We start from the raw sequence: 19,150 nt of genomic DNA, 5'->3' as shown, positions 1-19,150 counted from the left end.
TGGGCTTTATAAGCCCAATTAAGGTCCATTGTCACATTGAAAACTATACGTCGTCGCTTTGTTTGTGATCAAGCTTGCCAGTGAAGCTGTGTAACACAATTGGCGATGAAGGGTAGGGATAAGATTTTTCCCGCCCATATTTTTGTAACAAAATCAGATCTTACAACTTTTGCCGTCACTGAACTCCGAAAGACAGATCTGGGACGAAGAAGATGGTTTCCACAACCACCAAATCGGATTCCAAGGACGAAGTGAAACAAACCCTAAACCCCGAAAACCCTAAAAAGCTCTACCAGATCGGAGGCCTTCAAGTTGAGTTCCCTTAGCAACCTTATGGAACCCAGCTTGCGTTCATGAGCCGGGTCATATCTACGCTCGATCGTGCTCAGAGAGAAGGTCACAGCCACGCTTTGCTCGAGTCTCCCACAGGTACGGGAAAGTCTCTGTCTTTGCTCTGTTCTGTTCTCCCTTGGCAAAAGAGCTATCTATCGCGGTTTTCCAATGGGAGCTTTTCTCATTTGAAAATGCAGCCCTCAGGTTCGTCGTGTCCCTAATGAATATTGCATCTATGATATGAGAAGATTCATTTGTTATTAAAATTCGTGGTTATATCTATCTCTGAACAGATACTACTTTACCTAGCAATGTGGAGCCACCTGAACCACCTAATATTCCCACCATATACTATGCTTCGTAAGCATTACATCATTAGTCTTTGGAAATTTTGCAAATCATGTTTTTAAGTTTTTCTTGTTATTATTTGACTGTTTGTTTGTTTTTTTTTTACTTAGACGAACTCATGCTCAGATCACTCAAGTCATTCGTGAGTATAAAAAAACTGGTTACAGAGTGCCCATGGCTGTATTGGTATGTCAATAATAAAACTTGATCTTGCCAACTTGTTTTATCTCTGGTTTAATCAAGTGAATATTTTACTTGACGCAACTCATTAAAATTGTAATTTGTTCTGTGTTCATCTTTCATTGTGTTAGGGTTCTAGGAAACGTTGCTGCACTAATCGTCATGTCCAAGGGAAAGACAACGTAGACGAAAAATGGTAAATTTTCATCTATATTCACACATCTCACTATCCTCATAAACCCTCTCTATACTAACGTCTATTATAATTTATATTCATTCTTTTTTCTAGTCGGTTGCTTCTAAAAGATAAGAAAAACCCAAAATGTCCTGAGTTCGAGTGAGTTTTCCCTGATAATCTATAAGTTCTTTGTGTTTCCTCTTTTGTTTCTAGCTACGTAGTCAAAATCCATATAACTGTTTACTTTAACTTGCAGAGGTGCCGGTCGCATCTTAGCTTACCCATCAATTAAGCAAAACGGGCACAATGGGGTTCATGACATTGAAGATCTTGTAAAAATTGGGAAAACTGTTATTGGTTAGTTAGATTTAGTTTATTTTTCTTTCAGTTATTTGTATTTTTCAGTTTCTTAATTTCAAATCATTTTCTTTTTAGGCTGTCCATATTTTGCTTCCAGGAAAATGTTGGAGGTTGCACGATTGGTTTTTTGCCCTTATTCATATATAATTGATCCTGTCATTCGAGGAGGAGTAAATCTAAAAGGAGCCATTATAATCTCTGATGAAGCACAGTAAAATTCAGAAACCTTGTTAGCATGCTTGATGATATTCATGGCTAAAGGCCGTCTACTAAAAGCTTTTACTGTCCACAGCAATATGGAAGACATTGCTCGTGAAGCAGGAAGCATTAACTTGGAAGAAGATATTATTTTCAGTATGTACCACTCAAATTATTATATATCTCTGCAGTAATTAATCGTTTTGTTCACTAAATATATGCTTAACTAACCTGGCTTATGCGTTATGCAGAATTGCGGAATGAACTAGAACAGTTGAGTGCGGATGAGCCAGAGTTCTATGAACCCTTGTATGAAGTAGTAGAGGTAAGTAATTATATGCAAGATATTATTAAGAGGTAACTAAGATTTGCTGTCTACTTTTTAAATATTGACTCTTCTATGTTTAGGGATTGATAAGTTGGATTGGAAGCAAAAAAGATTCATTAGCAAAACGTGATTCTGAGCACTATTTCTCTAAGTAATTTGAAACTTTTCTTCCAATCGTCTACTTTAAAATTGCAAAATGGTTCCAACTCTATGAGGCAAGCTGATTTATATACAATATACTTCATTCTTTTTTTTTTTGTTGCTATTTATCAATGTAACAGCTGGACTGGAGACAGAGCTTTGAAAGAGCTCAAGGAATTCAATATCACTCCAGAATACTTGCCACAATTACAGGCGTGTCTTGACCAAGTAAGTCATTTCTTCTATGATTTCTGGCTAGACCCGCATGACTTTTTACGATGCTTGAATGTGACTTTGTGCTTAACTGGTTAAGGCGATTACAAAATCAGAGGCAGCAGAAATGGACCCTGATAAGCCTTATTTGAGTGGGATGGATATCTGTCACGACACTAGAAGGTTTTTTTTTTTTTTTTTTGCATCTCACTAACTTTATTAAGCTTTGATCTCTATAATGTAATTTTGAGGATGAGAGAGCTTATATATTGCACAAACAAATTTTTAATGCAGAGTTGTTTGCTACACTTACATACTTCTTTTCCAAAAACGGAAGTCATGTCCTAGATTACGAAATGGGTTTACAACGGTCTGCTAAGAGAGGTACAAGTGAGATCTTTATGTGTGCTTTACTGTGATGCAGGAGATACTGGTTGGACGCATACGTTCAGTTTGTGGTGCATGAATCCCTCTGTTGTATTCAAAGACTTAGCTGATCTTTCTTTATCCATCATTTTAACATCTGGGTAAGAAGTATCTTGTTGCTTAATATTTTCTTCTGCAAAGAGTTATATCATTTGGCTAGTGCCTTTGCTAAATCTTCATTGTTTATTGAGCCCTCTCTTTCAGTAATGATATAGGTTAAGTTTCTTTTATTGTGAAATATAGGACTTTGTCACCGATGAATTCTTTCTCATCTGAACTTGGGTTGCAGTTTGCCTCTTGTTTAGAGGCTCCACATGTGATTGATCCTAATCTGCAGGTTCTGACTAAAGCTATCCACTTACCAACAGTTTCAAGAAGTCAATGTATGATTTTAACAATACATTTTTTGTTCTAGGTGTGGGCGGGTGCAATCTCCAGTGGTTCTGGTAATTATCCTCTAAATGCAAGTTATAAAACAGCTGATGCATATGAATTCCAGGTAAGCTCTTATTTTGCCTGTAAATGTGTTCTTCTTGTACTGTGGTGCAATGTTTCGGTGTGTTGTAAAACTCAATGCTTCTACTTTGCTTTGAAGGATACTCTAGGGAAATCCTTGGAAGAAATTTGCAACATTGTACCAGGTGGATCTCTGGTATTCTTTCCAAGCTATAAGTTGATGGAAAAACTCTGCACGCGTTGGCGTGAAACTGGACAATGGTCTCGGCTCTGCTTGAAAAGGGATCTTTTCATCGGTACGTAACATCTATATCTTCTGTGATCATTTTAAAACTGTTGCTGCATTGTTGTTTTCTTATCATAAATCTCAAATAACCTGTCATTGGTTGCAGAACCAAGAGGAGGAGCCATGGACGACTTCGAAACTGTTCTGAAGGAATATTATGATTCGATAAGCGGAAAGAACAGATTGATTGGAAGAAATAGAAGAGTTAAGAAAGCAGGTTCTGTTGTAACTGAGGCTCAAGATGATTACAAGAAAGGATCTGCATTTCTTGCAGTATGTAGAGGAAACGTTTGTTGTTGTTTTCTTTTGCTCATGGTGGTTTCTCTTATTGATGTTTATTTAAAGGGACCCTATGTGCATGACCATGATCTGAGTTCAAATTCTACAGGTTTCAGAAGGGCTTGATTTTTTTGATGAAAAGGCCAGGGCAGTGGTATCCTTTTCAACTGCATTGTCTTGGTATTTTTGAGTTTGTCTCCTTTTCTGCAATAGAAATTTTAAGATATTTTTGATTCATGCTACTGAAATTGGCTTATGAATGGACTGTTATACCTTGATGGCTACATACAGATAATTGTTGGCATTTCATTTCCAAACTTGTAAGAGTTCTATTTCCCTTTAAAACCTTCCAGCTTCCTTCCCAAAACTTCTTGGTTCTAACAAACCACTTTCTTGGCAGGCACGATATTCTAGTCGAACTGAAGCGAAAATATAATGATACATACAAAGCATCTAAAAACCTTCTTGGAGGCGGTGAGTGGTATTGCCAACAGGCGTATCGTGCGTTAAATCAAGCAGCAGGGCGATGTATCCGGCATAGGTTTGATTATGGTGCCATCATATTCTTGGGTAATTAAAAGACGTCAATATCTATTTAAACGTTTTGTTTTTTTCAGTAGCTCTGATGAGGTTGTCTTGTTTTGGTGTTTAGATGAGCGATACAGACAACCAAGGAACAGAGCGTCTATTTCAAAGTGGCTAAGGCAGTCCATCAAGCTGTATGATAATTGTGAAGCTTCTATGGACGGATTAAGATATTTTTTCAACAGTGTCAAGGTTTAAACCAATCTCATTCCTTTCCCTTGAAACTTTATCACATATACATACATAATCATTAAAATTCTTTGAAAATTGCATGCAGGAGCGAGTTAACAGTAAGATGTTAGAGTCCCATGAGCAGAACTTGTCCTCTGAAAACCAAAGCAAAGAATACATAAAGAAAGAGAATCAGATTCAGAACAATTCTAGTCATGTCGAACCAAAGGTATATTCTAAAAGGAAACTATATACTTTTTTCTGTTTTCTCATGATTCATTTTGTTACTGATGATGAATTTGTGTGCAGGATATTGCAAGTAGGAGGGTGGTGAACGTGGAGGACTATACAAGTTCGAATCCAAGACACACTTTTATGAACGAAGTTTTAATTCACAATGATGTGAAACCAAAAATAGCTTTAAGGTCGAGATCTATGCGGCTTTCTGAATCATCTCCAGGTTACATACCTGCTGCTCACACATTCATTCAAGTTAAAAAGGAAACTGAATTCTATAAAGGAGTCATTGATCTTGACTGCGAGGTCCAGCCTGAGCCTGGGTAAAAATACTAAACCATATCTCTCAAAGTATATAACATTCATATCTCAAAGTATAATGTGCAATAATTGTCATAAAGTGGCATACTAGATTATATTTATACAAATCTTTGAGCAAAATTTTAATACTGTCATGTGCAGGTACTGTGAGGTTTCGTCGGCGACCAACTGTGATGAAGATCCAGAAACATCTTCTGTCTCTGGTATTGCAACCGCGAGTCCAGGTTCTAGCTCGAAGAACGAAAGCTCTAGCCTAGCAACAGGCCTGAGATCTCTGAAGTCTCCTGATCAATTCTTAAAAAGGCATATATCTACTGAAAATTTCAGAAAATCTCCCCTTGGTACTGAATCATCTGTTCTAGTAACCCCACAGAGATTTTCCATTAATGGTGATACACGTAATTCGACTCTAGAAGCAGAGTCGTCTTTGAACATGAGTGTTAATTCCAATGCTTTGAAGAGAAGAAAGTTTAGTAGCTCTCCAGTCATCATTGACCTTGAAGAAGAAGACGAAATCAGTAATGCTCCTAGTACTGGACCTGCGGATCATACGAGTTTGACAAGGAAAATTGAATTTGGGTTTGGTAGTACCGAATCAAGATCCCACCGACAATACATATGCTTTTCCAGAAGTGAATCAGAGAGTGATGAGGATATCTTGTTTACTCTGCAGAAATTCATTAGGTCACCCTGAGAACCACTCGCATCCCAAATGCTTGTTGACTTCGTCGTCCAAGGCGTATTTGCTGTCTCTTCTAAAAGAAACATCAGGTCTTGCTGCTCAAGAAGAAATGCCAAAGAGTGTTTCAGTTATCATGACAGATTGCTCATTGGTTAATCAGAGACTCTGCACAAGTTCTGAAAGCTCAAAAGGTCAGGGTATTTGGTGCCAGCAAGATGGATGTGTTTTCAATACTATCTTTTGCCCTTTCTGTAGTGTCCCAAACACCTGCCTTGGAGTGCAAGTCATGGCTACAGATTCATCAAACGTCCAGTTTATGAGCAAAGTAAGCTTGACTTTTAGCTGGTGAATCATCAGAGTGCATTGTCTTGATATTAAGATCACTTCTTACTTGTTTGCAGATTTTGTTCTTTGCTGATCATCTAGAAGTCACGAATGATGCTGCAAGCAAGGAAACAGCGTTAAAGCACAAGGTAATTCTTGCATACCCTTGAGTCTTTAGAACCAATTTGAGGTTTCAGTTTGGAACAAATTGAGATGCGAAAGATTTTGAAATAGAAGTGAAGTTATTTTAATGCTGTGACATAATAAAATCTTGGATCAAATTATTTTGTGGAATAATCATTACCTATTGGTATTGTAGGAATATCTTGCTGTCACTAACACGTGATTTGCCAACAAGCAAGCAAGAACCAGGATGTTTTCAGCAATGCTGGTCCGACCTTTTTTTCGGAGGCTTAAAGCAAACTTATAAAAATGTGTGTGGCCTTGGATTTCTGAATTTTATTTAAACTTTTTCCATTATTTAATATTTTATAATGTTTAGCAAGTTATATAGGAATTGTGTAAATAAAAGTAAACTACTGAGTAAATTATTAATCAAAATTTCTATATATATTGTTTGTTGCAATCCTTTTAAAACTTGCAAACTCTTACCTATGAAATATATGTATGAAAAAATGATTGCATTATACTATTATGAAAGGGGTGAGAGAAGACAATTGAACAATCAGGAAAATCTCAATTATGCGATAAATTGAAAGTAATCGCCATTTAACAAAAAAAAATACAAGTAAATTATTTTTTCTCTTCAAATCATATAAAGTAAACTAGGGGCAATCAACGGTTATTTAAACTTCAAACTTTTTCCTCTACGCAAATTGGGCCTTATTGGTAAATCACGATCACACTCAATTGCCTCTACGAAAATTGGGCCTTAATAAGCCCACTTTCGTCCATTATCACGCTGAGGACGGAAGTATTGCCGTTCTCTCTTAAACAATAAGAACTGTAAGTCGTTTTTAGTGTCTCAGCTTTTACACCAGTAAAGCTCGCAGAAAATAACAATGGCGGGCGCCAAAAGAAAGAGAAACTCGAAAAGGGGTCGAATTTTCCCGCCCATTTGTCAACAACGCGTAACCATCGAACCTCACTTCTCTCGTAGTTCTCATTTTTCTCCCCTCACCGAACCCCGAAGGGATACTCGACGAAGAAGATGGTTTCCTCAACCATTAAATCGGATTCGAAGGACGAATTGAAACAAACCCTAAACTCCAAAAACCCTAAAAATGTCTACCAAATCGGAGGCCTTCAAGTGGAGTTCCCTTATCAACCGTACGGAACCCAGCTTGCGTTCATGAGCCGGGTCATATCTACGCTGGATCGAGCCCAGAGAGACGGTCACAGTCACGCGTTACTCGAGTCTCCCACTGGTACTGGCAAATCTCTGTCTTTGCTGTGCTCAGTGCTTGCTTGGCAACAGAACTATAAATCTCGGCTTCTGAAAGGGAATTTGACTCACTCGAAAGCTGCGCCGGAAGCAGTCACCGATCCATTGAATCACGGAGGTGGGTTCATACCGGAGACACAGCCCTCAGGTTCGTGAAATCACGAATGACCTTAATTAATGATTTGGGCTTTCTTAATTAGTGTATCAGCCTTTAATTCGTGGTTTATCTCTGATTAGATACTCCTGCTGCATCTACAAAAGTGGAGCAAGCTGAAACTGCAACTAAGAAAAGAACCAAAATTCCTACCATATACTATGCTTCGTAAGCTTTATATCAGTAATCTTGGAGATATTATGAATTAAATTTTGTCTTTCGTACTTAGTAATGATTGTTTGCTTTTGTTCTGTAGACGAACTCATTCTCAGATTACTCAAGTGATTCGTGAGTATCGGAAAACTGGTTATAGAGTGCCCATGGCTGTATTGGTATGTTAAATTTGATTTTGCTCTCTTTTTGTGGACTTGCCTATTTGCGTTTAATCAAGATACTAAAGGTGTTTTTTTCTTCCACCTGGGTCTGTCTTCTTTGTGTAAGGCTTCACGAAAACATTACTGTACTAATCGTAATGTACATGGGAAAGACAATGTAGATGATGAATGGTAAGTTTCATCCACATTCATATCATCACATTATTCTTTTCAGCTAAAGATATCCTCTATACTAACATTTAATCCGTTTCTAGTCGGTTGCTCCTAAAAGATAAGGCAAACATACAATGTTCTGAATTCAAGTGAGTTTTTCCTGATAATTTAAGTTCTGGAGTTTTCCCCCTTTTGTTGTTAGCTCGTCAAACCATGTAACTAATTTCCTTAACTTCCAGGAACGTCAATAAAATCACATCTCATCCATCACTTCAGCCTAGAGGTCACAATGAGGTTCATGATATTGAAGATCTTGTAAAAGTTGGAAAAAATGTTAGAGGTTAGAATTTGTTTATTGTTTACTTTTATTGATTGAATTTATCTATTTCTTAATCTCTAATAACTTTCTTGTAGGCTGCCCATATTATGCTTCCTGGTCAATGGCGGAGAATGCACAATTGGTTTTTTGCCCTTACTCCTATATTGTTAATCCTGTCATCCGAGCAGGAGTTGAAGTAGATCTAAAAGGAGCGATTATAATTTTTGATGAAGCTCAGTAAGTTTCAGAATCTTCTTGGTTTTGATATATTTACACATAGAATTTTCTGGTTGGAACATGAGTTTGCAGATTTCTTAGCATGCTTGTGATGTGATGATAAGGCCGTCTACTAAATTTTTCACTGTCCACAGCAATATGGAAGACATTGCTCGTGAAGCAGGAAGCATTAACTTAGAAGAAGAGACTCTTTTCAGTATAAACTACTCAAAACTATTCCTGCACTTATTCATGGTTTGGTTCACTGACATTTAATTTACTAATGTGGTTTATGTGTTATGCAGAATTGCAGAGTGAACTAGAACAGATGAGCGTGGCACAGCCAATGATATATCAACCCTTGTGTGAAGTAGTAGATGTAAGTCATTAACTGCAAATAATGTTGAGATGTATCTTTGCTGACTACGTTTTAATATTGATTGGTCTATGTATTTAGGGATTGATAAGCTGGATTGGAAGAAAAAAGGATTCATTAGCAAAACGTGATTTCCAGCACTATTTCTCTAGGTAAGTTAAACTCTTCTTCCAATCATTTACTTTACTGTAGAATTTGAAAGGGGTTGCAACTGTTTAAAGTCTTGGTTTTCTTAATCTCCATGAGAACTAGTTTTGTTTGGACAACTCTTACTAGCTATACATATTTTATGTAGCATTCTTGACTAAAATGTGGTAGATATAGATCCTCTGTTAACCCACCCGAAAAATTTGTGCATATATTTGCATGTATGCATAATCTGCATTGTAGTATATTTTATTTAGTGATGAGTTTCATGCAGTGTTACCAGAAATAATGGTCGAGTCATTGGTATTGGAACATTTTTTTCCCAAAAGAATATCAAGTTAAGTAGGGAAACCATGTTTATAAAACAGTAATCAAGCATCGCACTAATTCCACAATGACATCATTGCAGTTGGACCGGAGACAAAGCTTTAAGAGAGCTTGAGGAATCTAATATCTCCCGTGAATGCTTCCCAATCTTATTGGAATGCTTTACAAAGGTAAGTCATTTCTTCAACGTTATCTGGTTAGGCCCACAGGCTTTATATGATGCTTGAATGTGCAATTGTGATTGCTGTTCTAGGCTATCAGAACATCAAAGGAAGCAGAAATGGAATCAGATATGCTTTATTTGAGTGGGTTATCTGTCTTGACACTAGAAGGTTTTTTGCGTCTCCCTAACTTTATTAAGCATTGTTTCCTGTGATATCGTTTCGAGGATGAGAGCTTATTGTATCATATTCATGCAGAGTTGTTCTCTTCACTGACGTACTTCTTTTCAAGAAATGGAAGTCACATCTTAGATTACCAACTGGGTTTACAACGCTCTACTAAAAGAGGTACAATGGACCTTTTTAGCCGAATTTGTGAAAATTTTACCCATCTGTAATTAAAAAGGTGTTCACTGTTGCTCTATTGGGCTGCAGGAGATTCTTCTGGTACATGGACGCATACTTTCAGTTTGTGGTGCATGAATCCTTCGGTTGTTTTTAAAGACTTAGCTGATATATCTCTATCCATCATTTTAACATCTGGGTAAGCAGTATCCTGTTTCTTAATATTGCTACTGCAAAGAATTATGTGATGTACACCTTTTTCATCTGATATTTTGGCAAGTAATAACACCTTGTTACTTCATTATATAAGGATCTTTAAAGAACCACAACGTCATCAATGTACTATGACATTACTCATCTTTTTTGTTAAGTATGGTTACTACCAGTGATCAATGTGGTCCTTTTTGTACATCACATTCCTTATGTGCATACCATTCTACTCTCCTCCTTAACCCATTTGCTAAATTATATGTTTCTTGAGCCATCTTTTTCAGGAATGAGTAAGTTTGAATTTATTGGTTGTAAAATATAGGACTTTGTCACCGATGAATTCTTTCTCATCTGAACTTGGGATGCAGTTTGGCACTTGTTTAGAGGCTCCACATGTGATTGATGTTAATCTGCAGGTTCTGACTAAAGCTCTCTACGTAGCAACCGTTTTCAGAACTGAATGTATGATTTAACAAAATCTTTGTTCCAGGTGTGGGCTGGTGCAATCTCCATTGGTTCTGGTAATTATCCTCTAAATGCAAGTTATAAAACAGCTGATGCATATGAATTCCAGGTACCGGGGATTTTTTTGTCTCTGGTTCAATCTATTTGTGCCTGTATATGTGTTCTTGTACAGTAATGCATTACTTTTGTGTGTTTGTAAACGTATGCTCTACTTTTGTTTGAAGGATGCTTTAGGGAAATCGTTGGAAGAAATTTGCGCTGTTGTACCAGGTGGCTCCCTTGTATTCTTTCCAAGCTATAAGTTGATGGAAAAACTCTGCACACGTTGGCGTGAAACTGGGCAATGGTCTCGGCTTTGCTTGAAAAAGGACCTTTTTGTTGGTAAGTAATATTTTTCATCTGTGATCATGTAAAAATTGTTGTAGCAAATCCTATTGTTATGCTTTTTTTTTTCTTTTCAAAAATTTGAAACAAGAATCCTTGGTTGCAGAACCAAGAGGAGGAGCCCAGGAAGAATTTGATTCTGTTCTGAAGGGATATTATGATTCTATACGTGGGAAGAATAGATTCACTGGAAGAAATAAAAGAGTTAAGAAAGCATGGACTATTAAAACTGAGACTCAAGATGATTCCAAGAAAGGAGCTGCATTTCTTGCAGTGTGTAGAGGAAAGGTTTGTTTTTTCTTTTTCTTTTCTTGTCATGGTTTCTATATCTATATTTAATATTCAATATTTAAAAAGCAATCCAATCTCAAGATATGGGATGACGTGTCGTTGGACTCTATGAGCATGACATGGGTATCTCGTACTTTTCACATAACATATTTGAAAATTTGATAACTTATTTGAGTTTAAAGTCTATGTTTCTAATAGGTTTCAGAAGGGATTGACTTTGCTGATGACAACGCCAGGGCAGTGGTATCCTTTTTAACTGCATTGTCTTGGTATTTTATTTTCTTATGTGGATGTCAATCAATGTAGTCCGTTGCTGCAATAGAAGCTTAGGATATTTTTGATAAATGGGCTGTTAACCCTTGATGATTACATACAGATAATTGTCGGCATTCCATTTCCAAACTTGTAAGAATTCTATTTTCCTAAAATCTTTCAGCTTCGTTCCAAATCCATCTTCAAGGAGCAGTTTTTAATTAATCACTTTCTTGCTAGGCATGATATTCAAGTCGGACTAAAGAAAAAATATAATGATACCTACAAATCATCTAAAAACCTTCTCGGAGGGAGTGACTGGTATTGCCAACAGGCCTATCGTGCTTTAAATCAAGCAGCAGGTGCTATGTAATAACTTACATTTTGTCAATTGGTTCTTCCAGTCAATTTTAATATTGTAACAGGATATTCTGTCATGGTGTTTTTCTTTACAGGGCGATGTATCCGGCATAGGTTTGATTATGGTGCCATCATATTTTTGGGTAATTACAACATATCAGTGATCTGTGGATAGTCACTTCTCAACTTTATTTATGTACGTTTTGTTCAGTATGGTTATCATAGCTCTGAGGTTGCCTTGTTTTGGTGTCTAGATGAGCGATACAAAGAAGAAAGGAACAGAACGTCTATTTCAAAGTGGCTAAGGCAGTCTATCAAACTGTATGATAATTTTGAAGTATCTATGGAAGGGTTAAAATCATTTTTCAACAGTGCCAAGGTTCAAACCATCTCATTCTGGTCCTTGAAACTTTATTACATAGTCATTAAAACGCTGAAAACTGTATGCAGGAGCGAGTTGACAGTAAGATGTCTGCGTCCCAGAATCACACTGTTGAGAAGAACTTTTCTTCGGAAAACCAAAGCAAAGAATTCAGAAGGAAGGAAAATCAGATTCAGAACAAACCTAGTCATGTGGAACCAAGAGTACATTTTAAAAGCAAACGATTTTTTTTTCTGTGTTGGGTGTTCTCTATGAATTCATTTTGTTATTGATAATGAATTTGTGTGCAGGATATCGCAGGTAGGAAGGTGGTAGACGTGGAGGATCGCACAGATTCGAATACAAAATATCCTTTTATGAACAAAACCAAGGCCTTTTGGGATCACAAAGATGTGAAACCAAAAATAGCTGAAGATTCAATATATGTACGGCATTCTACTCAGACATTCATTCAAATTAAAGAGGAAGCTGTTATTGATCTTGAGTGCGGTGTCCAACCTGAGACTGGGTAACAATATCAGACAATTTCTTTTTATGCAAATCTAGATATATTTGATTTGCACCATTTCTATCTCAAGTTTAATTCTTAAAGAGCGTTCCAAAGTAGCATGTTTGTAAGTGTTAGCTTCAACTACAAAAACTAGCATGTAATGTGAACACTGTATCGAAATACTGCAGATTGTAAGCTTATATTTGCAGATCTTTAAGAAGACTTAACAACTGTCATGTGCAGGTATTGCGAGGTGTCATCAGTGACCTACAGTGATGAAGATCCAGAAACATCTTTTATCAAGGAGACCTCTGGTATGATCAATGGGATATCAGTAGCCAGTCCATGTTCTTGCTCGATGAATGAAAGCTCTAGTCCAGCAGCAATAGGTCTGAGATCTCCTGATCAATTATTAAAGCGGCATATATCTACTCCAAATTTTAGAAAATCTCCTCTTGGAGCTGAGTCGTCCGTAGTAGCAAATCCTGAGGGAANCAGAAGGAAGGAAAATCAGATTCAGAACAAACCTAGTCATGTGGAACCAAGAGTACATTTTAAAAGCAAACGATTTTTTTTTCTGTGTTGGGTGTTCTCTATGAATTCATTTTGTTATTGATAATGAATTTGTGTGCAGGATATCGCAGGTAGGAAGGTGGTAGACGTGGAGGATCGCACAGATTCGAATACAAAATATCCTTTTATGAACAAAACCAAGGCCTTTTGGGATCACAAAGATGTGAAACCAAAAATAGCTGAAGATTCAATATATGTACGGCATTCTACTCAGACATTCATTCAAATTAAAGAGGAAGCTGTTATTGATCTTGAGTGCGGTGTCCAACCTGAGACTGGGTAACAATATCAGACAATTTCTTTTTATGCAAATCTAGATATATTTGATTTGCACCATTTCTATCTCAAGTTTAATTCTTAAAGAGCGTTCCAAAGTAGCATGTTTGTAAGTGTTAGCTTCAACTACAAAAACTAGCATGTAATGTGAACACTGTATCGAAATACTGCAGATTGTAAGCTTATATTTGCAGATCTTTAAGAAGACTTAACAACTGTCATGTGCAGGTATTGCGAGGTGTCATCAGTGACCTACAGTGATGAAGATCCAGAAACATCTTTTATCAAGGAGACCTCTGGTATGATCAATGGGATATCAGTAGCCAGTCCATGTTCTTGCTCGATGAATGAAAGCTCTAGTCCAGCAGCAATAGGTCTGAGATCTCCTGATCAATTATTAAAGCGGCATATATCTACTCCAAATTTTAGAAAATCTCCTCTTGGAGCTGAGTCGTCCGTAGTAGCAAATCCTGAGGGAAATTCTTTCGGTGACATCCGTAGTTCGACTCTAGAAGCAGAATCATCTTTCAACACGAGCGTTAATTCACAAGCTTTGAAGAGAAGAAAGTTTACTAGCTCTCCTGTCATTGACCTTGAAGACGAAAACAGTGATGCACCTAGTACTAGAAGACCCTCAGATCACACGAGTTTAACAAGAAGAATTGAGTTTGGGTTTGGGAGTACCGAACCAAGATCCCAAAACTACAACATAGATTCTTTTCCAGAAGTGAATCAGAAAGTGCAGCTATCTTGTTTGCTCTGCAAAAGTCCATTAGGTCTACCTGAGAATGACTCTTATCTGAATTGTTTGTTGACTTCGTCGTCCAAAAAGTATTTGCTGTCTCTTCTGAAAAAAACATCAGGAACTGCTGCTGCAGAAATGCCAACAAGTGTTTCAATTATTATGACAGATTGCTCATTAGTTAATCAGAGACTCTGCAGAAAATTTGAAGGCTCAAAAGGTCAGGGTATTTGGTGCGAGCAAGATGGATGTGTTTTCAATACCATCTGTTGCCCTTTCTGCAGTATCCCAAACACATGTCTCGGAGTGCAAGTTATGGCTACTGATTCATCAAATGTCCAGTTTTTGAGTAAAGTAAGTTGACTTCAGTGGTGATTCCTTCGAGTGCTTAAGTATCTCTCATTTATGATTGGGTGCATTGTCTTGAGCTCTTCCTAATATCAAAACCTAATTTACTTGTTTGTAGATTTTGTTCTTTGCTGATCATCTAGAAGTCACGAATGATGCTGCAAGCAAGGAAACGGCCTTAAAGCACAAGGTATTCTTGTATATCTGCTACTTACATACCCTTTAAGTCTTTAGAAGCAATTTGAGGTTTCAGACTAGAATTAATGGAGATGCAAAATATTTTAAAATAGAACTGAAATGATTTTAATGCTTTGAGGACAAAGCTTGACAGGTGTAAAGATTCTTATTGTGCATCAATTTCATTGTATGAATAAATATTAATAACCTAATGGTATTGTAGGAACCTCTTGCTGACACTAATGCAGCTGTGGATAAGAGTGATATGCTTGAGTCAATAGAGAGATTTGCATACTCCCCGATTCAGCAGCAAGTTTCAGGAGGCTGGAGGACTACAAAATCAAAGGTCTGTAAAGATAATAACATGCATTCTGGTTTCTGTTAACACCGTTAGTCTAATCCCACACCTCATTTGTATGTATGTGCAGCTGAGACTACCAAAACGCAATTTGCCAACAAACAAGAAGACCTAGAAAGAGGATGCTTTCATACCTCAGCAAGCAGAAACGGTCTGATTCATAATGAGGGATAGTCAAGGCAGCAAAACCAGCGGCACCAAGTTGTCATAAACAGATGTGAACCAAGGAACTTTGCTCATGTCATCATGTGGCTGAAGAAAGATTGGTTTTGCATCTTAACTTGGCCAGCTTCGTTCGGAACTTAATTTATGTCCAGGTCGTGGCAATCCCTTTGTTCATGGTGGGTTATATGTATATACTACACTCGTAGAAGGTCAAACGTAAATTTGTGAAAAACAAATTCTACACTAGATAGACTTGTTAAAGCTCACTCTCATAGATAATATAATATTCTTTTATTGAGACAACCAAATAATTGGTTTAGTTTAGTGAAAACAGAGTGAAGAGATTAGGAGTTCTTCGTCTTTATTTCACGTCAGCCTGTATGAAATTTGTTCTCCATAAACTTCTCCCTACTCAACAAATGCTCAATCCCTGAAACCACAAAATGTTCACCACATGTTTTCAGCTCTAGATTATATAACCTTATACGGTAGGCATCAAAAACAGACCGAACCATTCGAGAGATTCAGACACGAAATTAAATGTCATATGTAGTACCTCTATCAGGACTAGGGAAGAGTATATGCTCATAAGACTCAAACCCTCCAGAATCTCCATAACTCCTCTCCTCAGTCGTCACAGCCGCATCACCGGTCGGACCAGTCACCGTTGTCGTCTGAGGCTGCTTTCGTTTGGACCGAGCTCGCCGGTTTTGAAACCAGTTGTAGACATTTTTCTCCATGATTTGTCCGTGCTCAGACAGCTCCGCAGCAATCTCTTTAATCCTCCGTGGATTTGGTGTTCCACTTCCTTCCTTGTAAATGTTCTCAAGAATCTGAAGTTGCTTCGACGTTGGAGTCCATCGATGACGAGTAGACATACCATGAGCGCTTGACGATGCCACCATCGGATCAAAGTATCCTCCTCCCATCAGATTCATCCCTAGTGTATTTTCTCAAACAATTACCATAAAAATATTCATTTTACGTGACCTTTTAAGTTTCTTCCAAATACCACTATGGAGTTCATGAGAGAGAAGTGTACTTACCTGATGAGAGAGGAGGGAAGGAAGAGAGCGAATTGTGTAGGAGGACGAGCTGATCACAGATTATAGCGTAAATGGCGATTTGCTTACGGAGAGTCTCCATCTGCTCCTCCGTCATCACTCTACCATCATACGTACCGTTTAGGCTCCCTTGCTCCATCTCCTCTTTCACAAATTTGCTTTCTCCTCTCTCCTTTCTATCATATGATGAAGAAGACGACAATCATAAACAAATCTTTAGTTTATTTGTTACCGTTGGACTCAAACACATTTTTGGAAAGATTTAATTGAATAGGATCAATTGGTCCGATTTGGTTTTTCTCAATTACCAAATTAATTGAGGTAATTGTGAGATATAATTGGATTCTAATTGATAGAATTAGATTATAATTTGTGGTCATATAACCAAATATCCGATTTTGTATGATTTTTGTGAGATGACAATAAATTTAATAACAACAAAAAAAGCTATGTCAATTGTTTCCACTGTTTAGTGTCATTTAACCGAGATGTACCGGCCAATATATATCAACCGTAGATGGATTCACTTTGATTTCTGATGGTGAAACTGATGATGTTGGCATATCAATTTGAGGAACACAAAATTACAATGAAAGACTTCTTGTTAATGTCACACACACACACACACAAACAATTCTGTTTTGTGGAAACAGAGATAATAAAATAGATGAGACTAGAGATCTTCATCGTCCCTTCATGTCAGTCTATACGAATTTAACTCTCCAGAAATTTCCCTATACTCAACAAGTGCTCAATCCCTGAAACCACAAAACCAAAACCTAATTCACTTATCCAAACTCAAACCAATTGATTTTTAACCTAACCAAATGCAAAAAAAAACACACACACAAATGATATATATCTTTACCTAAATCAGGACTTGGGAAGAGTATATGCTCATAAGACTCTAATCCACCCGAATCTCCACAACTTCTCCTTTCCTCCGTTGTCACAGCCACATCATCAGCCTGACTATTAGCTGTCGTCGTCGTTTGAGGCTGCTTACGTTTGGACCGAGCTCGCCGGTTCTGAAACCAGTTGTAGACATTTGTCTCCGTGATCTGTCCATGTTCAGACAGCTCTGTCGCGATCTCTCTGATCCTCCGTCTATTCGGTGTTCCGCTTCCTTCCTCGTAAATGCTCTCAAGTATCTGAAGCTGCGTCGAAGTCGGAGTCCAACGATGCCTAGACGATATCCTATGAGAATTTGACGATGACCCCATCGGATCAAAGTATCCACCGACCATAGGCCTCATTCCTTTTTGATCTCAATTCATTACCCAAACAAAAAAAAAAAAAACAGTTACGTGACCCAAAAGTTTGTTCCAAGTACACAAATGTGTATTATCAGAACCACAAAACGTTAATAACTCTAATTCGCTTCTAATAAACCGATCACAAGGTGATTGTACTCAAACTATTAGGTGTAAGCGACCATAAAACTACATTTTACTTTATAAAGATAACTGAATAACTAATCAATATTAGTTAGCAGTTAATCAAACGCTATGCGGTTGCTTAACTGTCTTCGAATGTCCAAAATCATTTTAAACTTACTTAATTCAAGGTTACGCAGCGAAAACACCGAGAAAAGTGTATTTGATTGAGTTCGTTTGTTGTATACCAAACACAAACACAGTTTTCACTTACACTAAAAGCTAGCACTAGCAGCTCCATGAGTAAAAGTGTGTATATGATTGGAAACAACGTTGGCATCTCAAAACGCTGCGTTTAATTTCTTGCTTCTTGAAACACTTGTTTTACAGTTTATGAAGAAGTTCATATCGGTCTTTCGTAAATATTAAAAAAACATAGTGATAGTCTGTAAATCAAAAGAACACACACATGTGTGTGTATGTGTTCATATAGAAAGAGAGCTAAAGGAGAAGTGTACCTGATGAGAAAGGATGGTTAGAAGAGAGAGAGTTGTGGAGGAGGACGAGCTGGTCGCAAATAACGGCGTAAACGGCGATCTGCTTTCGGAGAATCTCCATCTGCTCCTCCGTCATCACTCTTCCTCTTCCATTATACGCATCGTTTTGCATCTCTCTCTCCATCTCCTCTATCACTTTGCTTTTCTCCTTTTCTTTCCTTTAACTATATTAGGAAGACAATATAATGAGAAAGTAAAATGATATATATATTCTTTTGTTTATGAATAAAGTGGATCTTTAATTTATTTGTTACCGTTAAATTAAAACACTTTTTTGCAAAAGATCTCTTGACTAATGATCAATTAGACCGGTTTTAAATCTTTTTCAGTTACTAGTTTATTAGATGACATTGACAGGTATTTAGAAGAAGAAAAAGATTATAATCCCGAATTAGAAAATTTTAGATTGGTTATATGGTCATAAGTAGGATAAACTTTGGTCAACTGTGTTTTTACTATGGTGGTGACTGGTTCTCCCGCTACCTCCCGCAAACGCTGCGTTTGCGGGTGGTAGCGGTTGCTAGCGATTGGAACCAATCACACAAATCGCTCCCAGTCGCTCCAAATCGCTCCCAGTCGCTCCAAATCGCTTCCAATCGCTTCAAACCACTGAATTTCAAAAGCTGTCTCCCGCAAGCGTTTGCGGTTGCGGGCGATTGCAATTGAATTTTTTTTTTTTTTTTTTTTTTTTTTTTT

The 19,150-nt window shown here is 37.4% G+C and overlaps 3 protein-coding genes and 1 pseudogene across 3 annotated transcripts; 2 read left to right on the top strand and 2 right to left on the bottom strand.

The window, feature by feature from the left end:
* LOC104778801 lies at positions 30 to 6,392 on the top strand (annotated as a pseudogene).
* On the top strand, positions 7,087 to 15,760 carry LOC104776193 (Fanconi anemia group J protein homolog). The gene is made up of 29 exons (XM_019243568.1): positions 7,087 to 7,599; positions 7,689 to 7,773; positions 7,862 to 7,937; positions 8,047 to 8,111; positions 8,195 to 8,242; positions 8,333 to 8,433; positions 8,508 to 8,649; positions 8,784 to 8,845; positions 8,934 to 9,007; positions 9,086 to 9,156; positions 9,561 to 9,648; positions 9,732 to 9,810; positions 9,898 to 9,987; positions 10,075 to 10,183; positions 10,517 to 10,610; positions 10,685 to 10,768; positions 10,884 to 11,040; positions 11,150 to 11,331; positions 11,533 to 11,577; positions 11,711 to 11,739; positions 11,827 to 11,948; positions 12,042 to 12,089; positions 12,201 to 12,325; positions 12,397 to 12,531; positions 12,619 to 12,836; positions 13,896 to 14,763; positions 14,876 to 14,947; positions 15,158 to 15,280; positions 15,363 to 15,760. Exons 1-29 carry the CDS (start codon positions 7,218 to 7,220, stop codon positions 15,405 to 15,407), a joined length of 3,819 nt encoding a protein of 1,272 aa, XP_019099113.1. The 5' UTR covers positions 7,087 to 7,217; the 3' UTR covers positions 15,408 to 15,760.
* On the bottom strand, positions 15,829 to 16,693 carry LOC104776194 (putative WUSCHEL-related homeobox 10). The gene is made up of 3 exons (XM_010500209.2): positions 16,504 to 16,693; positions 16,014 to 16,397; positions 15,829 to 15,887 (listed from the first exon to the last, which is right to left on the bottom strand). Exons 1-3 carry the CDS (start codon positions 16,658 to 16,660, stop codon positions 15,829 to 15,831), a joined length of 600 nt encoding a protein of 199 aa, XP_010498511.1. The 5' UTR covers positions 16,661 to 16,693.
* Positions 17,049 to 18,609, bottom strand: LOC104776192 (WUSCHEL-related homeobox 14-like). Its single transcript, XM_010500207.1, has 3 exons — positions 18,416 to 18,609; positions 17,390 to 17,779; positions 17,049 to 17,279 (listed from the first exon to the last, which is right to left on the bottom strand). Exons 1-3 carry the CDS (start codon positions 18,576 to 18,578, stop codon positions 17,236 to 17,238), a joined length of 597 nt encoding a protein of 198 aa, XP_010498509.1. The 5' UTR covers positions 18,579 to 18,609; the 3' UTR covers positions 17,049 to 17,235.

The sequence above is a fragment of the Camelina sativa genome, chromosome 3 (assembly GCF_000633955.1).
Source record: "Camelina sativa cultivar DH55 chromosome 3, Cs, whole genome shotgun sequence".
Lineage (NCBI taxonomy): Eukaryota > Viridiplantae > Streptophyta > Magnoliopsida > Brassicales > Brassicaceae > Camelina > Camelina sativa.
The sequence above is the reverse complement of the archived record's forward strand: the minus strand, read 5'-3'. Positions and strand labels throughout refer to the sequence as shown.